At 39.2% G+C, this 19,067-nt stretch overlaps 2 protein-coding genes across 8 annotated transcripts; one reads left to right on the forward strand and one right to left on the reverse strand.

Moving 5' to 3' along the window:
- Window positions 1-554: 554 nt before the first annotated feature.
- copz2 (COPI coat complex subunit zeta 2) lies at window positions 555-7,673 on the reverse strand. Of its 6 annotated transcripts, XR_014122826.1 has the most exons (11): window positions 7,575-7,673; window positions 5,954-6,022; window positions 5,496-5,580; window positions 4,460-4,551; window positions 4,147-4,202; window positions 3,941-4,018; window positions 3,788-3,839; window positions 3,143-3,358; window positions 2,448-2,486; window positions 2,012-2,044; window positions 555-1,585 (listed from the first exon to the last, which is right to left on the reverse strand). XR_014122826.1 is itself a non-coding variant. In XM_026998007.3 (10 exons), exons 1-10 carry the CDS (start codon window positions 7,590-7,592, stop codon window positions 1,538-1,540), a joined length of 570 nt encoding a protein of 189 aa, XP_026853808.1. In that variant the 5' UTR covers window positions 7,593-7,673; the 3' UTR covers window positions 555-1,537. The 6 variants fall into 6 exon arrangements, 2 of the variants coding, with proteins under 2 accessions (XP_026853808.1, XP_026853809.1); XR_014122824.1 differs by lacking the exon at window positions 2,012-2,044; XR_004776427.2 differs by having other exon boundaries at window positions 2,448-3,358.
- A 1,323-nt stretch (window positions 7,674-8,996) lies between these two features.
- nfe2l1a (nfe2 like bZIP transcription factor 1a) lies at window positions 8,997-18,950 on the forward strand. Of its 2 annotated transcripts, none has more exons than XM_081711287.1 (6): window positions 8,997-9,134; window positions 10,112-10,622; window positions 13,582-13,770; window positions 14,529-14,618; window positions 15,233-15,364; window positions 15,800-18,950. In XM_081711287.1, exons 2-6 carry the CDS (start codon window positions 10,116-10,118, stop codon window positions 17,105-17,107), a joined length of 2,226 nt encoding a protein of 741 aa, XP_081567413.1. In that variant the 5' UTR covers window positions 8,997-9,134; window positions 10,112-10,115; the 3' UTR covers window positions 17,108-18,950. The 2 variants fall into 2 exon arrangements, with proteins under 2 accessions (XP_081567413.1, XP_026853783.3); XM_026997982.3 differs by having other exon boundaries at window positions 9,003-9,134; window positions 9,987-10,622.
- Window positions 18,951-19,067: the final 117 nt, after the last annotated feature.

A 19,067-nucleotide genomic window follows, 5' to 3' on the forward strand; every position in this document is an offset into this window, starting at 1 on the left:
AATTGGGCAAACGTGTACAAAATGTAGGTTATAAATATTTGTGGCTGGACTGTAAATATAGATATTACATACACAATGTGTAAACGATAACTTAAGTAACACATTCAGAGTACTCGAATGGTTACACTATTTCCTCTGTACTTGTTTGTCAGCATATTCTGTATTAAGTTGTGCCCTATTAGTAACTTTGACCTGTTATTAACGTCTTAAAGGGTACAAGACAGTCGGTCTTGGATTTCGGTCGTAAAATCATTGGACTGTTGGGTTCGACAATTCCGACCCACCCACATTATTAAAGCCAGTCATGATTTGACAAAGCCTCCATTGGATAAAAATATGGGCGTACACACTATGACGTCGTCAAAGCCATTTCAAGCTTCCAATGGCAGTGTAAGTCACGCCTTCTAACCTTATTGAAATTCACGAGATGCACGGACATACAGAATATGTATGTCAGGTCAAGAACGATTGGTCAGTTCCAACTTTCTATCCGCCAATGCGCCTTATCGTCTTAGCTGGACAGAAAAAAAATAGGTGTCTTATAACAAGCATCGTACCAAAATAATATTTATTAACATGTAATGACATTTTTGTTACGGATACAACTTTACAGTAACAGGTTTCGCCTATATAAAAAGGTCCATTCATTTATGCTATTGTTTTTAATGGGATTTAGCACCAAAATAAAAATGCCTCATTTTGGTTTGTTTGCATGACAGTGTAACCGTTTTAACTAGTTAAAACATTTATATTAGAATTAGGCTACATTAAGATCTGTGACCAATAGATTTGACCAGGTAGGTATATAAAGCCATTATATTCTCTTGGAAGCACAGTTATGTTAAACTGGCCTACAAATGAGGCATTCCGGTTACCCTTTAGGTTCCATGAATCACCAAGTTTTCCCATCCTTATACTCTTTGGCTTTTGAGCAAGACATGATTTAAGATGGAACATTTGGACAGACATATACAAAGACCCGCTAATCAGCCTGTGTAACAGAATGTGACTTGTTTACCTGATCTAAATTTGAACTTGGTTATAGTCAGAACAGACAAAATGACACTAAAACAGCAAATGATACACTAAATGAAAGGCAACACAACAGCCAGACATGACCCTAGTCACATAAGAACACAAAACAAATAAATATATGTAATTTGACACAAAATTAATTCAGAGCTAATTAATTGTTTTGCAGCATAGGTTTTAGGTAGCTAGGAGAGATTCATGCAGGCATATAGAAAATGTTCAGTGCAACCCTCACAACACCACTTATTATAAACTTAGAAACCTCTTGAATAATAGCCCTCAAAATGCATTGTGAATAGGGCTTCCTTTCTTTAAATCTTAAACAATAACTGAACAATATGTTTAAACAAAGCATTCATGACTGAATGACTTAAAATCAAAATGTGTTTAACTAACCAACTCACAGTTAATTACCCTAGTGGGTTTCATAAAAACAAAACTGCATAGCTGCAATGCTTCCACATTGCCTTAAGATAATTTACAGACCAGTGAGATGGAAGTGGGATTATTTTAATATAGACCATTTGATCTGTTCTTTTGCAGACTGCAACACCTGTAAAATAGTAAAAGAACATTACAGTTCACCATACAATAAATGCAATACACCTGTAAGTGACAGATCAGGATTAATCAATGAGTGGTAATTTAGACTGTACAACATGTTTTAACTTTATGTATTTAGTATATAGCCACATATGAAGTGCCGTTGTACCTATCCCTGTAATGTTAATAACTGGTTTTATTTAAGTGATTTTAAGTTTGAAATAAACAATAAAAGTCTATTAAGGAATGCGCAATGAGCAAAAGGCGTAATGCATTAACGTCGGTGAAAAATACTTGCAATACTTAGCCACCAGGTGGCGCCCGGAGACCAGTATTTATTAGGAAATGTAAAAATTGGGTAACATCTAATGAAATGATGCAGAAGTGTGTGTGAGTCTGTGTGTGAGTCTGTGTGTGAGTGTGAGAACACACTTACATTAGTAGTGAGAGCCAATTTCTCTGTGATATGCTGTGTGGGTTCAGGGATACATATGATGCAGGGTTAGTATATCAAATCGAAATGTTGAAATTTTGGAATGGCAATATCCACCCAGTCTGACATGCCTGCCATCTCAGCAAGGGGTTAGGATCTTTTTACTTTATTAATTATACTGTTAGGGCAAGAGTATTGTGCTGCTTTATTGCATACTCTATAATGTGTAGCTGAAGAAAACAGGGTTTTGGGTTACAGATGGATAGTTGAAGAGTCACTTAGTCAAGCTCTACCTGCTCTTTAGATTTCTAAGCAAAATAAATAATACTGTGACCACATACTTTGTGTGCATGCATGCATGGGTACGTGTATGTTGTGTGTGTGTGTGTGTGGGGGGGGGGGTTATAATGAAGCTTATGTATATGTGCATTTGCCTCACCTGAGCAACACTCTGCTCTGATAACGGGTTGTCATCAGCCTAGAACAGAACCCAGATGTGAGCCACCCACAGATTAATCAGAGCATATGGAAACACACAAGACAGGAAACAGGTAAGAACACACATATGTACTTATGCACCACCAAAACCAAATTTATAAGAATGAAACCAGACAAATTAGAAAACAGCAAGCAGGAGAACTCAAACATGGGGCATAAGGAAAACAAATCTTTGGGATTTTCACAGACCAAGTAATTCAACAATGTTTTGCCCAAGTGGGCACATTTCTGCTCATTGACATTACACTCTACCTTAAAAAACCTGTTCTACAGAGGCCGAGTTCTCCCTGAGAGGCAAAGAGCTGTTTGAACAGTGCTTCAGATGTCTTTTCTAAGCCAATTTATTTAAAAACCATCCTGCTTTAACCTCTCCAATGCTTAAAAACATAAGGGTTTAATTTGTAGCAATCTGACTAATGATTTATCTTAAACAAACAAACAAAAAATGCAAAAATGTTAGCAGGACTATCTTCTTATTTTAAAAGTTCAAAGATCAATGTATGCTTTAAACAATGTCAGTAAGCCTGTATGTCTGCGTGTCGATTCTGCCGCAGCGAATTCAACTTTTGTAAAGTGTTGCTCATGCTTCGAGGAGAAGAGGCAGAGAGAGCACACTTGTCCACACCATGCAGTTACCTGCCCATAACTTCTCTCCCTCCCCCTCCTCTTTTCTCCATGCCTCTCTCCCCTGGGTGAGGAGAGGAGAGGAGTGGAGAGGAGAGGAGAGGAGAGGAGAGGAGAGGAGAGGAGGAGCTCTGTGAGTTATAAGAGTTGGCTCTTCTGTCCCTGGCCCTCCATGTTACCCGTGATGTAATCGAACAGGACAAAGCCAAAGGCCTGCTCCGACACACACTGATAGGATAGAGGAGTGAATATTTAGTTCTGTGTGTGTGTGTGTGTGTGTGTGTGTGTGTGTGTGTGTGTGTGTGTGTGTGTATGTATATGTGTGTGTGTGTGTGTGTGTGTAAAAATCTGAAAATGCAGATATTATAGCTTTTAAGAAGTGTGTCATTAATGCATAAAGCATAATGTAGCACAATCATACCATTATTTTCTTCAACTGTAAAAGTATTTTTCAAGAGAAGGTAACCAAGTAGCTACTACTAAGAAACTAGATACCACAAAATCCTGGACCAAGTACTAAACCTTTGCACGCTGCCAGGGTCTGATTCCAGATTCCACAAATAAATTCAGAATCCAAAAGAGTCTGAACTCAGCTGTCCACTTCTACCATCGGCTCACACACAAAGCCTGCATCTGCATCTGTTTCTGTGCGCTTACCTTGTAGTTAACCTTCTCGACCACCTGCTGAGGGTCACTCTCCAGGATTACCCTGCCAAACAAGACCATCAGGGTATTAGACGGCATGCCACATATTCACCAATGAGACTCGGGCATTACTGTTTATCAGCATTCATAGATGTAAACTCTCACCCTCCATCGATGATCTCGTCCACTACCAGAAAGACTCCATCGAGATTATCCAGCACACATCTTCTCTCCACATTCTTCCTGAGAAAGGAGGCCATATTCAGAGTTCTTAGACTATCTCTGTGTTTTATGTCTTACTGAAAGCATTTACAGCTAATTAAGTTTTCATAGACGGTTTAATGCGTATTTTGTGTTTAAAACAAACATACCTCAAGATCTGGCTAAGAGACTCAAACAGACAGTTGAGCACTGCCATCAACATCAGCTGTGTAGAAAACAAGAGATGGTCAGACCATTTCTTTTTCTTTATATATACTTACTTATTGGTTTAGCAGAAAATATGGTTGCTTCATTTAATGTGCTTGAAGGCAAGGGGTAGTTCTGTTGTAGCAACAACTCTTCTTGACCTAAAAAACTGGTTACATTGTTTACTTTAATTTTCTTACTTAACATCATTTAACTGTGACAAAGACAGTAGCTCCACCATTTAAGTGACTGACTAAATTGTTCAGAAATACCAACCTCATTCTCTTGTGCACTGCCCACCACATAGAAGAACAGGTCTATGCTGCTCTTATAGACTATGGTTAGTCCTTCCAGGAAGGCTATTTCATCTGAGCGAGTGCAGAAAAGGAACAGCTATGGGTGTTACTGAATAACATCTGATAATCCACAAGGACAATTTATGACTCCATCACACAAACACAAACACACACAGCCTGGGCATGTAAAATAATAATTTTAAACATGATCAGTAACAACCTCAGGAAACAATATATGGCAGTCAATATTCAATTTCACCTCTTTTAGGGGAAAAAGGGTATATGTGTGTGTCATGCATCATGGGAGACAGAGGGTGGGTTAGCAGTATTAATATCCCAAAGTATCACCCCATCGGGCATAGGGGAAATTTCTATTGTATGAGCACTGCGTGTTTCATTCATACCATAGACAGATACAGCTGGGAGTGGATGAACTAGTTCTCTGCCCTCTTGTTAAATTGTAACTTGAGATTCATGCGTGAAAGGGTTAGCCTCCAGTGTCTGATGACAATGAGACTATGTTACGGACAGAGAAGTCCGTCATTTGATAAGCCATACTCTTAAAAACCAAAATGTCTAGAAAAATGAGTTTAGTGTACCAAACATTCAAAAAGGTTTCAAACTGGACACTGTGGTAAGCCATTACCAGCTAATAAACCATAAACCAGCTAATATTATAATGTTCCAGCCTTTTAAAGGCATCATCTTTCTGCATGTGTCCAAGAGTTTATTAAAAAGATATTAAAATGACATTAAAGATGGCATAAGGGTTTAAAGAACTCTTCCGATTAATTTAGACATATTCTACTATGAAATGGACACCATAAAAATTATTCTGTTTAAATAAGTTTTAAACAACCCTGACATGTCTTGGGGGAGCTTTTAAGGATAACATTGCCTACTTCTACTTGTATAAGCATTAGGCATATTTACTCTTGATGTTACTGTATGCTCCTAAACAAAACTGAAGGTCTACACTCAGTACATACACATACACTCACACTCACAGAACCTACTATCTGCTTTTTGTGTTTTGTTGAAAACATTCTTCTCAAAATTCTTCTGCTCCTTCATAGAGGGGTACAGCTCTGCATCATAGTACTGAAAGAACAAATAAGTCACTTCTAACACACATGCATCATACATATGGAGAGCATAATGTACCTGGTTTAACAAACAAACCACATCTAACCCTCATCCTAAGTAATCTGTAATTGTTTTTAATAATAATGTGCGCATCATGTTCAGGTGGAGTACATCTAGAGTGATGGAGCGAAAGCACCATCTTAAATTGCAGCTAAGCTGAAATCTTCTCCGCTTTCTTTTATATAGTCTCAGCTGTAAAACATACTGGTCAGCAAATGAGCTTCATTATTGAAAGGTGTTAATGCACAACTACCTTGCACAGTCCAATGATGCATAAAGATTCACAAAAGATTCACAAAAGCTGCAAGTGTACATAAAATACAAATACCTTCGAAAGCAGCCTGTTTCCATCATTATCCAAGATAAAGATTGCCTTTACTGTGTACAATGAAGGTTCCTGATTAAAAAAAGAAAAATAATTTTAAAAGAAAGATCTTAATACACCAGAATTTTTTTTTTTTTGCTGTCCTTTGCTACATGATTCTGAAATAACAGCAATGTGTATTATTAAGTTTAAGATATATAATTAATTATGCATAATTTTTCGATTGAGAAATCTTTTACTACACATTCATTAAAAAAACTGTCGTCATCTTAAAGCATAAATCAAGATGACATAAATTAATACGCATAAATGAGCACAAAGGTGGTGCAGGACAGTTCGTGGTATCGTGCACATGCAGTACGTTAGACGTCATCAGTCCCCACGGCTTGTTAGCCTTTTCTTCCGTTCTGCAGTTTTGGTCTGTCCGGACCAAAGTTCTGTTATGCACTGACTGCCACTGATCCAGAGTCGGAGTGTACCACAGAACTTGGGCCAGGAGAACAGTTTTATGGCGGGGATGCAGGAAAACCGAGTTAAAGATATATGAAATGCCTTTACTATTTATGTTCGATGAATAACAGGATCAAGTTACTTTCAGAACACCTATTAAGATCCGGCAAACTCCGCCCACAACCCGTCATTCCCAAGCAAAGAATTTGGAACGATAGATGCTTTAGAGAGACAGTTAATGCGTTTTGTACGGTTTTACCATGTATACAATAGCTAATTTTATCAGAGGCTAAAGTAGCCATCCTTGAATCTGTTCATTTTTGTGGCGGTGCCTGGACGTGGGAGTGAATAAAACAAATAATGGTGTTCGTGAGCGTGTGCTTGGAATTGTTTGCATAAGCCTTTACGTGGTCAACTAGTCCAAAAGTACAAAACGAAAATCATATTCTTGTGCTGAAACTGCAAATCGAGACAATCCACCTGTGGAATCAATTCGCTTACTGTGCAACTCAAAAGAGCAGACGCTCCGGCGAGTCTGAAAAGACAGCTACGCACCGAGGACGTGGCATCCACGTCTCACTCGACTATGCCCAAGACAGCACCGTGTATATTTTAGGATATTGGGGTACAACTTCTAAGCATCTGCCAACTAAGTATAAAACATTTGTAACTTCAGTGTCGCTGCTCAAAATCCCCAACAATGTCAACACAGAGACACAATTAACAACGCGCAGCAGCGTATCATTCGTTCGGACCTAAACAGTATTTCTGTTCTGCCATATTCGGAGAAGTACCATCTGTTAGATTGCTGTTCTTGTCTCTGCGAAAAGAGTGAAACATATTGTGTCTTTTCACTGTCGCGTGCATTTTACCTACTTATTTATATTGCATTTTATGTTATTTTTTGCGCTAAGCGTAATGACTACATGAACTACTAAGAACTCACCGTATTTCCAGTAGTCCCATAATGTAAGATACAGGACCTTAAAAGTGTTTCAAGTTAGCACGCTAGCTTTTTAACCTTCTCAGTATATGCTGTTGGAAGATCCCCACGTCAGCATATAAACATTATCATTCCGCAAAAACGGCTAAAACCAAGTGGCGTATTTTTAACATGAATAGAGAATACACACATTTTTCAAACTGATTTAAAATGAAATCTCAGATATCTTACCAGAGCCACGGAGTCCATGGTGGCGTTTAGTGTTGACGTGGACAGCTTTGAGCTGTCAGTACTGTAGCTCTTGTAAAATCCTCTGACTCATAAAGAGGCGGGTCGAAACGAGTGAATGAGACGAACGCGAAACTAATTTATATGAGCGGCCATGTTGGCTCTGTTCTAACGGTTACAACCTGTTGAAAAGTCTCTTCTGTAGAGAACCGGAATGTCGTCAGTTGCGCATTAATCTGTTTAACTGAATTCAAGATGGATTGAATTTATATTGCGCATTAATTCAAAATAAAATTAATTACTCGCATCAGACTTTATCACTAAGCTTTATGCATAATTTTAACAGTTGATGGAATCCTAGTATGGGCGGTATCAGTCTTCAAAAAGTCTAAAGTAGTAGTCATTCTGCTCAACGCATAAATATACAGCACCATTAGAGCTTTGCTCGCCAGGCAGGTTGTCAAATTCAACAGGTAAGTTTACGCAGCAGCAGGTGAGAAAAACCAACGTGCAAGAAAAAAAAGGATATATCTTCCGTTCCGATAGGTGGCGCTGTTAACACGTCATTAAATCGAGAAGGCTTCTCAACCAGTGGGTAAACCAGAAGCTAACTAGTGTTAATTGGAAGTTTGTGAAATGTAAGTTTAACTGGTTTAGCCTGGAAAATGTCTCACAACATGACTCCCAATAAACAAAAAATACCAGTTTTCAACAGAAACTGTTGAATAACACTTAATTTATTACAGATGAAAATTAGATACATAAAATGATTTCAAATAAAGATGTTTTATGCTCGCGATGTATACGCGCTGTATGTATTTTATTAGCAGGACAGGAGCTGGTCACTAATTAGAAGATGGAAACTTGACCTATGAGGTTTCTATAAGCTATTTATAAACTTAAATCAATAATACAAAAGTATCAAGGGCTATATGTTAGAAGTAGCTTTTCATTTTGATCAAGATCAATATTTTGTTAAAATAAGAAACTTTAAATCTAACCGCAGCACATTAAGATAATTGTCGTTAGGTGACTCCTAACGCTTAAACAAGTATCTGTTTAGGTAGGCTACAAGGCAGGCTGACTCCTAAACGAGTCGCTCTCACTAGAATATGTTAGCAGGTAGCCTACAGGGATTGAGCCTAAACTTATACACTACAGCCTCTGAAAGTTTAACATAACCTAAGAACCTTGAGTTTTTCTAGTTGTCAGATGCGGCTATATAGAACTGTGCCGGGTGGGCTAGGCCAAACTAATCAAGAACGTTTTGTTTGTTTGTTTGTTTGTTTTTTAACATTTTTTTTTTTATTGTTGTTGCTGTTGCTTTTAATCACTCCTGACACTGTAAAGCAACAGCATCGTGACTTGTCTGAATGAAAGAAAACCGAAATTCGTAAAGCGTCACATTGGGAGGAGATAATAATGTTTGCCGCGTAGGATACCACTCGGTGCGTAACTGCCTACACACCCACTGAAACAGTGCGCAACGCTCAAGTCAGTGCATCGACCGCTTGTAGAGGAATAATCTAGCTTTGTTTTCAGAGTAAACTCTCCCAGTGAGAGGTAAGCAAGGTCTCTTTAATATTCACATAGAAGCATGTATCATAGTAATGCGTTATACGTTGTCTATGTGTTTACGAAATGTCATGCGTTACCCAGAAAAATTCAACGCGACAGGTGAATCATACAACTTTAACTTTCACCGTGAAAAATAAGTGTTTAGAGCGATTTCTGAAAATCGACGATTTTACAGCCGGTACATTGATCGTTTGTTTCCTACAAACAAAATACAAGGTGAAAAAAAAATAAAAACGTAAAGAAAATATTATATGTATACGACTTAACCCCGGTTATAAATCTATTCCTGTAACATTATTGTTTGACATCGGTAAGATTAATTTCTCCTAATCTACGGGTTTCGCATAGATTTATATCATTAGTGTGACCATCTAAAGCGGCAGAAATATGTTGCAATTATTTTGTTCATCTAACACCAGCAACTCTGTAGGACATATTTACGAGTTACTAGGGGGGAAAACTCACCGGGGCTAAACTGCCATGTTGATTTCCTCGGAGACATCCAGATTACATCACGTTCTTAAATCATCCAGATGTGACTCATATCGCCGCTGCAGTTAGCTAACAGTAGATCAGTGGTCATGACACTTTTTGATAAATTATCGTTATAGGTCAGTGTTGTCCAGACTGTTTTGTTTTAATACGACTTTCAAATAACACTACATCTTTAAGGTTGTTCTAGTAGTTTCTCGGAGCGCGAATGTTCAAGACTTATACTTCATAGTTGTGTAACATCACTGGCAAATATCCATCTTTGGGTAGTTTGGAGTGTTACGGGTATATTGTATATTGTGCTGTTCATGTTACATGTTATCCAATAATTATTTGTTATTTTAGGATACCATCCTCATCTGATGGAGTAAAAAAAATAAATAAATAAAAATAATTTTGTCATTTAAATTTACCACAATACCAACGTTCCCTTCATTGCTAAGAGAACTAATCACTGCTGCTTTCATAAGGACCATGCAGTCCCTCAAGAAGTACTTCACAGAAGGCCTAATTCAGGTGGCAATTCTCCTCAGTTTGGTGGGGATACGTGTTGATGTGAATTCTTACTTTCCCCCTCTTCGTGAGATCATCCATGGCCAAAGCTCAGCCCTCACCCAGACCCAGTTCCACAACTTCCACAACTCTCTGGATGGACATGGCCTCCACCCGAAAAGCGTGGACCTGGACGACTTCAACCCGACCCACAGGCTGTTGCGCTGGGTGCGCTCTCTGGATCAGCTGCAAGTTCCCTCAGCAGAGCTTGAAGCCTGGCTGGTCCACAGAGACCCTGAGAACAGTTCTACAATCATGCCAGTCCAGGCTGGGGCCCTGGATGGGGTTGATGTATTGGAGGACCCAGCAGGTTTGACCATGAGGATGGGAGGTGGAGAGACTGTTGGGTTGGGATATAGCCCAGTGGCCAGTGAGAGCCTGGAGTCAGTGGCTTCAGTCTCAAGAGTAGATAATGAGGACATTAAAGAGGTGAGTGATGCATCATCAGTTCAGGTTGTCATCATCACATATCGCCAGAGTAGTTATGTATTTTTACATCTGATTAAAAATGTAAAAACTAGGATTATTTGTTATTGAGGAACAAACATGTGTCTGAAATAGTACTGTAAGCATGACTTGTTGTGGTGGGGCTGAGTGTTGGGCAACAGAAGGCATTGGATATTGCTCTGGCCTGATCTGTTGTTCAGTCTTGATCAGGTTTCTTGTTACTCAATCGCTGAGACCTGTGTGTGATCATCTGCCAGCACAGCAATGCTGACTAGGCTCTCTGGATACTGAATAATAGGACCAACACGGAATCTCAAGAATCCTCTTGTGTACATATTTGTACAGATATTCATAAACACCACACATATGCAAATATAGTGTCCAGAATTGTTATGGTTCTATACATGTATAATTCATAACTGGAATTATATTATAATTAGAATTTCAGTCTGAGGAGACTCATGTCACAGTCTCAGCTGGAGCATGGAGTTGGCTCTAAGACCAAATGACTGGCTGTGGTGAGCTTTGCGTCTCTTTCCCTTTCACTCTCTCACTGCATGCAGTGCTGGAGTGCTAGGGGAGATTTTGCCTCATGGTGCCATCTTTCACTTTCTGTGCACAGAGCATAATAGCACCAGAGCATCATGGAGTGATAATTGTAGCTTAGTGGCTAAGCTTGTTCAGTATAAAGAAGAATTACTGCACAGGGTGTCTGGTCATTGTCTGGTCCCTTAATCACACAACTGCAAGCTTTCAAGGATGAGGAAAGCCAGGGCTCTGCTCTTTACTGTGATTGTTAAATCTACAGTTTTAATCCAAATCAAACCACTGCACTATTTCTGGAATTAAAAATTTGCTTCTCAGCTGTACCAGTTTGACATGGGCAAAAGAAAATAAGAAAGATGATTGTTCATGGTCTTGGGAACTTCTTAATGTAAGCAGAAATTTGCAGTCTAAACTAACTAGGCACTGGAAATCTTTTGCAGTCTGAATACATATGTGAATCTGGAAAGGATAAACCTTGTACTGAACATGTCTATTCACATGTAATTTTGTGGTAGATATCAAACCTCTACAATCTGTCCTGTTCATAAATGTAATATTTGTCTTGACACCATGAACTGACAACAGAAACAAGGATTGCACTCTCAGACTAGACAGACAGGAGGGTTATTTGGGACATATGCACCCCCCGCTGTCTGTTCGAATTCCGCCAATGCCGTTATGGCTTTAAAAGGACCCTGGGGTTTACCAGACAGGCTTGTCATGACATGTACCCATAAGTATGGATGCACTTTAGGGTCAGATATGCTTGGGCCTGCGCTTGTATGCAGCATGGCTCACATGACCCTACGCTGAGCTGTTTGGCAACCCGAGTAGCCTTCACTGGGGTCTTCGTGTGCACATTCACTTTCGCAATGCTTGTTTACCAGCTGCTGATTATGGACTCTCTTAGACAGACAGACAGACACACACACACACACACACACACACACAAACTTGGCATTGGCATGTAAAATAATGACACAACATGGGGCAGACAATATTCCATTTCAGCTGTTTAGGTGAAAAGGGGTTATCATGGGGGTATCATCTGTGTGTTATGCATTATTGGACAGAGAGGGTGGATTAGCTGTATTTATAACCTAAAGTATCACCCCATGGGTCATAGGTGAAATTTCTCTTCTGTGTGACCTCTAAGAAAAGACCCACAGTGACCCTGCAGTAGACAGTAATCCTAACAAAACTTATCTTATCTAAAGACTTCTCTTATTCATTAAGTCTGATGCTCATTGATCCTAAAGTTAATGTTGAACTTTACATTGTAAAGCTACATCTTCAGACCTTATACCTAGCATGCAAGAGACAGAAGTATGTATCCAGATTTAATGAATAGAAAGTTTAGTTTTTTTGGAATGGTATGTTGTAACATATTATTCTCCAACCAATGACCTATAGAAGCATATATAGCTCTTCTGGTCTATAAGCGAGAAAGGACTCTCCAAGCCTAATTATAGTAGTACAAGGGCATAGACAACCAGTCGGCTTCACTAAACCCTTGCCAGCATAAGAAAAGGTTACGTTTATTTATAGACACTAGCTGTATGTCAAGCACATCACTGATCATAAAAGGTTTAAAAACAAACAAACAAAACAAACAAACAGAAATCTTTAGTGCTTGTGACTTAAGGTCCTGAATAATATGACCCCATGTCTATAGCTGATATATGCCAGCCTGGCAGTCTGGTTGCATTCAAGGCTACAAATACAGCCAGGAGAAAATTGAGTTACACCATTTGGGAGGTAGTGCTAATCACAACCTATGCGGGAAAAATGACTTGAATTAAAAATATCTTGGTATCTTGGTGGATCACATGTCTGTCACACACAGAAATTCCTGGCTAATCTTTACATCAGCCTAGACAGTTTGTCCCTGTAGCACAGAGTTTGTGACAATGAAGCAAAGGTGTATGATTTCTTAACAAGAATGGATCTTAAAGGATGAATTGAATGTACCTTTTTAAAATTGTTATTCAGTTGACCAACCCAAAGAAATTCAGAACCCTGTTTAAGGTTGCTGATTTCCAAATCAGGAGCTTACTAGTGGATTATAGTAGAAGCATTATCCACACTGACAGTGGTGTGAACAACCAGTTCTAGGGCGTCATTTACCATAAATAAATCCCAGCCATGTTTTTGATCATGTGGGTTGTGATTTTCTTTTTCCTGTTGAGGCAGTAAAAAGAAACACTTTAAGACAATATGTAATAGACATTTTAAATACTAACAACTATTTTGCCTTGCAATTATAGGTTATCTTGCATGGTGCAGTACTTTGTTATTGGCTATTAAAAGTGAATGTCTTAAATTTGTTGTTAAAAATGAAAAAGTTAACAAGCATTCGGGATACCATGGCTGAGTGATAATCTTATGTTTCCAGGAAGATGAAAATCTTTTGTGGCAACAAGAACCCAATCACGATGTCTACCAGGAGCAGCTATCTCAAAGTCATCACCAGCACCTCAGTTTATTTGATGAAGACAGTGAGAATGAACTTATGGTTGACAGATGGAGAAATCCATTCCCGTTTGATAATCAGTCAGGCAGCATACTCGGGGAGGATATACAGGTATTAAAATAATGTGCACTACAGAACTCTGACAGTAATGAATATGATATGCACACTTAAGTGTGGAATTGTGGGTTTTTGGGGTTATGGGTTGGGGAAATTTCCCAGGTCAGTCAGCTTAATGGTTGGCACCTTACTAAGGTTTGCATTACACATTTCAAGTCCCAACCTTCTTTCTCCATTAAGAATATTTAATGGGTTATAACACTTAATGTGTTCAAAGCAGTACCTTTCAAGAGACATTTGATATTTCACAACTTTTAGATTAATTAAATTCCACAATAAAAAAATAAAATGCTTTTTGTAAATTATTTGTTGTATAAAAATTCAGCTTTTCTGTATTCACTTATTTTCAGTAGAATATAATTGGTGTCTTTGGATTTGAAAAGCCATAACAGAAATAAAGAGAGAAATACTTACTTGCACCATTTATGCATGCACCCAATGAGTAGCGTAGCGCACAATTCTTGGGACCACACCACAAGGAGCATGGTGGAGGCTCTTTTTAAAATTATTATTATTATTTCTTATTATTTCCTATTTACGATCCCCACCTGGAGCCACCCCCTCAGCTCAAACCCCCCTCTCAGATATCTTACCAGAGCCACGGAGTCCATAGTGGCACCTTGTCTTTCTACATTCCACAGAGGCACAAGACCAAAGCCTCATTCTAGGAACTAAAACAGTTTCCTCATACTTAGTAACATAATTCAAATTGAGATATTTTCCTCATATTTACTCAGACACTCATCTACCAGTTTGCAGGTTTAGGGGAAAATACCTCATTTTCCATTGAGGAATGTCTGCAACTACTAGAAAATGGCTTGCCCCTAGAAGACCATCAACACGTAAGTTCACTAAGCCGCTCTTCCACTGTAGGGGCAAACAGTTCTAAGTATGGGCAGTAACTAGTCAATTTCCATTTCCACACAAACGTGGTTCAGCATGGAATGCTTACAAACTGCTCAGAGCCACAGAACCATTTAGATGGGATGACAGACTTGCTGGTTCTAGACAGGCATAGGCCACACCTTGTTGTCCTCTCTCTCGTCACCAACATGTAGCTTTTAAATGATGTCCTGTGCTGTTCTACACGCATACATAGCCCAAAAAACCTCCCCATTTTCTACCTTTTTAAACACCTGGAGTGACCGTAGTTATTAAACGACAACTGTCACATACTTCCTAGCCCCAATTTCCAGCATAACACTTGTGGAAAAGGCAACTGTAACCAGTTTTAGGAGTCTAGTACATGAATGACCTGATATGGTGCAGAACTACCTGATATGGCCTTATTAACTGTGACCGTGCAGTGGAAGGGAGGTTTATGTAGATGTTGCCAGAAAATTCTGATAGTTTATGGCAGCCTCTTGATCATATTAAATATACTACTTACTGTCTGTTCCTACATGTGCCCATTACAATTCAAAGCAGTCAGATTTGATCTATGTATTTTTCTCAGGTGGCAGATGCTGATGCAGAGGACCCATTATATCATCATGGGTCACTTTTCTCCCCACTACTGTCTGAACATGAGCCTTTACTGGACCTAGAACAGCAATGGCAAGATGTTCAGGCCATTATGGAACCAGAGGTAATACCACTGTTACCACTCCTCCTTTATGAAGTCCCAGCCAAGTATTTTCACCAAATGTTTGAATTTCTATATTTTGTTGTAATTATTGAGAAAATATTTTATTTATAAATGTGACCTCTGTTAAGAAATACACACAGCAAAACTGGCAAGTGCATATACTAAGAGCATATGTAAAATAAAATGGATTACTTGGCTTTACTTTCTAAACCAATAATATCAAATGCCTATCCCGGATGGTCACTGTATAGTTTAGCTCTTTCTTTGCTTATATTCCTGATTAAACTGATCGTCGGTCAAATGCGCTACAGCAGGAACATTATGAATATAGTAAAACATGCAATTAAAGCACAGCGCATCCTAATTCTAAACCTACATCTGAACAAGGTTCTAAACAAACCTTTTTACATTATAACACTTCTTTTGTCTCTGTAGGATATGGATGTTGGTGTCCCATCAGACAATTCTTACATCAATGTCGATGTTGGTGTAGGATCAAGTGAAACAGGATCTATGGAGAATCCTGTCCACCAGTATATTAGCCTTCAGCAAAGTACACTGCCAACATCCAGACAGATCTGCTTTGGAAGCAGCCACGAAGACAGTTGCCCTTCCAACCAAAACCAGATGCAGCACCTTTTAAACAACTCATCTAATATAAATTTGAATTTGAATGACTCCGACATTGTAGACTACCTTCTTTCTCCTTCACTAGTCAGCTCCGATGGAAACCACAACTTACCTATTTCCTCTATGGAGGAACAAAGCCTGTCAAGCCTTTTTGATCCTCTTTTAGAAGAAGCCATGTTTAATCAGATCAGTCTGTTGGATCTAGGCCAGGAGGAGGGATTTGGCCAGTTACAGGATTCCCAAATGGAAGAACACGAAGAGACAGACTCGGACTCTGGTCTGTCTCTGCACTTCAGCCAAAGCCCGGCTTCCCCAATTGGATCAGAATCCTCATGTTCATCCTCGACATCCTCGTGGTCATCCACAGAATCAGCTCCTGAGGGGGCTGTAGGATATGCTTCCCTCAAAGAGGAACTGACAGATGATGAAGAAGAAGAAGATGAAGAAGAAGGAGGAGCTGTTGGGGGTTTTAGTCCAGAGCAAAACAAGATGTGCAGCACTTTCCTGCAGGCTGAGCACTTCCATGTTGGCCATGATCACACCTACAACCAGCCCCAATATACTAGCCAATGTCAGGCCACCAAACAGCATGCAGATGAATCTCTTGATCATAATGTCCAGGACAAGCTCTCCACCAGAGATGAGAAGCGGGCACGTGCACTGAAGATTCCATTTTCCAATGACCGAATAATTAATTTGCCAGTCGAGGAGTTCAACCAACTTCTTGCCAAGCACCGTTTAAGTGAGGCACAACTCACACTCATCAGAGACATTAGGCGCAGAGGCAAAAATAAGATGGCTGCACAGAACTGTAGGCGTAGGAAAATGAACGTGTTACTGGATCTAGAGTGCAGCGTTGATGGCCTGCACTGTCATCGTGCCCGACTGCTCAGGGAAAAATCTGAAATCTTGCGCTCTGTCAGAGAGATGAAGCAACGGCTTAATGACCTTTATCAGGAGGTATACAGTAGACTCAGGGAGGAGCAAGGAATCCTCTGCTCAACCATTGACCCAACCCTGCAGCAGGGCAACCATAGCCACGTGTCAATCTCCACACATCACGGCTCAGAATCCAGACGAAAATCTAACAAAAGGCGCAAAGATGAGGAGTGAGATATATCACATTATTTTCCAGACGGTTTTATTCAAAGCGACTTACAATTTTGACTGAGTACAATTTGAGCAACTGAGAGTTAAGGGTCTTGCTCAGGGGCCCCAACAGTGACAGCCTGGTGGTGGTGGGGCTTAAACTGGCAACCTTCTGATTACTAGTCAAGTACCTTAACCACTGAGCTTCCAGTGGTTAAGGTGTTACTACTGCATCGTTTTCATGTTACACCTGCAGGCTGGACAGTGACGCAGCAAAATTCAATGGATAAGGCAAGACAGAAGTGCTATATCTCCTGTTTTTGCAGAGAAGTATGCTTCCTTCAGAGGGTTACCATAATTAAGATGGGGGGGGAAAGGCTGAGAAAGATCTGCTGTGCAGGTTGTAAGGCAAGCAGTTTGCAAAAAAATATCCTGTAATCAAAGCATTGATAGGCTTTTATAATAAATGTCAAAGTTTTTTCAGAAATGTAGAAATTAATGGCATTCATTTATAAAGTCAAAAATTAATGGTGTTAACATCTGATACATTATATGGTTAAAAGTATGTGGCTAGCCTTTCTACTTATTGAGTTCAGTTTACCCGTTGCATCACAAGGTAGATTCCCAAACTAACTCTGAAAGCAACATCAGCATAAAAGCTTTGTGTCAGGGACATCATGATGAGTTTCCATGGTCCATCAGCTGCATACAAGCCTATGATTACTATGAGCAATGCCAAGCTTCGGCTAGTTATGTAAGGCACACCATCACTGGACTGTGGAGCAGTGTAAATGTGTTTGGTGGAGGAGAGAATGATCTAAGATGGTTTTTCAGAATTTGGGCTAGGCCCTTTAGCTCCAGTGGAGGGCAATGTTAATATTATAGCAACATTTTATATTCCTACACCTTTGTAGAAACAGTTCTGAGAATAATCTGCAGCCTTCGGTGGCCTACGCCAAGCCTTGACCTCAACCCCCCCCCCTCAACACCTTTGAAATGAATTTCATCAGTTGCAAGTCAAATTCTTGTACATTAGTGTCTGACCTCACAAATGCTGTTTGAACTGAATGGGCACTAATTCCCAAAAGACACTTCAAAATCTTGTGACATTCTCAGAAGAATGAAGACTGTTAAAGCGGCACAGAGAGAGGTGAGGATAACTCTACATTAATGTCCATGGTTTTGGAATGGGATGTCCAAGAGGCATATGTGACCTTTAGTTGTCCACATACTTTTGGCCAAATAGTGTATATGCCTGAGAAGAAAAGGAACAAAATAAACATGCTTAAAGTGCAAACGAGGAAGTGGTTTTTCAGGAAAGTGTCAATCAAGTGTGCTAGTGTTTTAGTAACAGTTAAATTCTAAACATTCACCTGGGAGGAATGGAATAGAATTCCAATAGCATTAATGTGGCGCCTAAGGATTTAATTTTTCTAAAATTAGTTTTCTATACCTCGACAACATAACTGCCACATAGGACCTTTGATGATATTTAAAACACACTACAGTGCCTTGTAGGCAGATTTGGCAGGACTATGGTTAACAAGTAGATAAGTGCAATACACAGATATTACTCATAGGTTGTAAATATGTGTTCAAACTTCAACACCGAGGATTAAGGGTCACTGAAATAATGTCTGTAGCACCAGGGAATAAGGATAAAGCTTTATTTTGTAAATGTCATGTTTGTCAATTTATTATTAGGGAAATATTTCTTATAAAAATTTGTAGTATTAACTATTTTCTACTTAGTCTTTGAAATTGTTTTGCATATGCACTTGTTCAATTGTTTTTAAATGTAATTTTGTTTACATGCGCTCCTGCCAAGCTGGGATTGTTTAAAAATTAAAAATATTTATTGTCTCTCTCTCTCTCTCTCTCTCTCTCCATTGACTCTTCATAAATGCTTTCTGCATATTTCAAGAATTAATGTCAAATCATCAAATCAGGCTGAGTAAAAGTAGTTGCAAATGGAATGTTCATT

The sequence above is a fragment of the Electrophorus electricus genome, chromosome 3 (genome assembly GCF_041902795.1).
Source record: "Electrophorus electricus isolate QZ-2024a chromosome 3, ASM4190279v1, whole genome shotgun sequence".
Taxonomy (NCBI): Eukaryota; Metazoa; Chordata; class Actinopteri; order Gymnotiformes; family Gymnotidae; genus Electrophorus; species Electrophorus electricus.

What these genes read in the sequence shown, in the direction of transcription:
- nfe2l1a (XM_081711287.1), top strand. Translation starts at nt 10,116, where the DNA reads ATGCAGTCCCTCAAGAAGTACTTCACAGAAGGCCTAATTCAGGTGGCA. An exon ending in ATAATGAGGACATTAAAGAG is followed by an intron (nt 10,623 to 13,581) that starts GTGAGTGATGCA and finishes TTATGTTTCCAG; the next exon opens with GAAGATGAAAATCTTTTGTG. An exon ending in AGGCCATTATGGAACCAGAG is followed by an intron (nt 15,365 to 15,799) that starts GTAATACCACTG and finishes TTGTCTCTGTAG; the next exon opens with GATATGGATGTTGGTGTCCC.
- copz2 (XM_026998007.3), bottom strand. An exon ending in TCTCTTAGCCAGATCTTGAG is followed by an intron (nt 4,019 to 4,146) that starts GTATGTTTGTTT and finishes CTCCTTTCTCAG; the next exon opens with GAAGAATGTGGAGAGAAGAT. An exon ending in GACGAGATCATCGATGGAGG is followed by an intron (nt 3,840 to 3,940) that starts GTGAGAGTTTAC and finishes CTTGTTTGGCAG; the next exon opens with GGTAATCCTGGAGAGTGACC.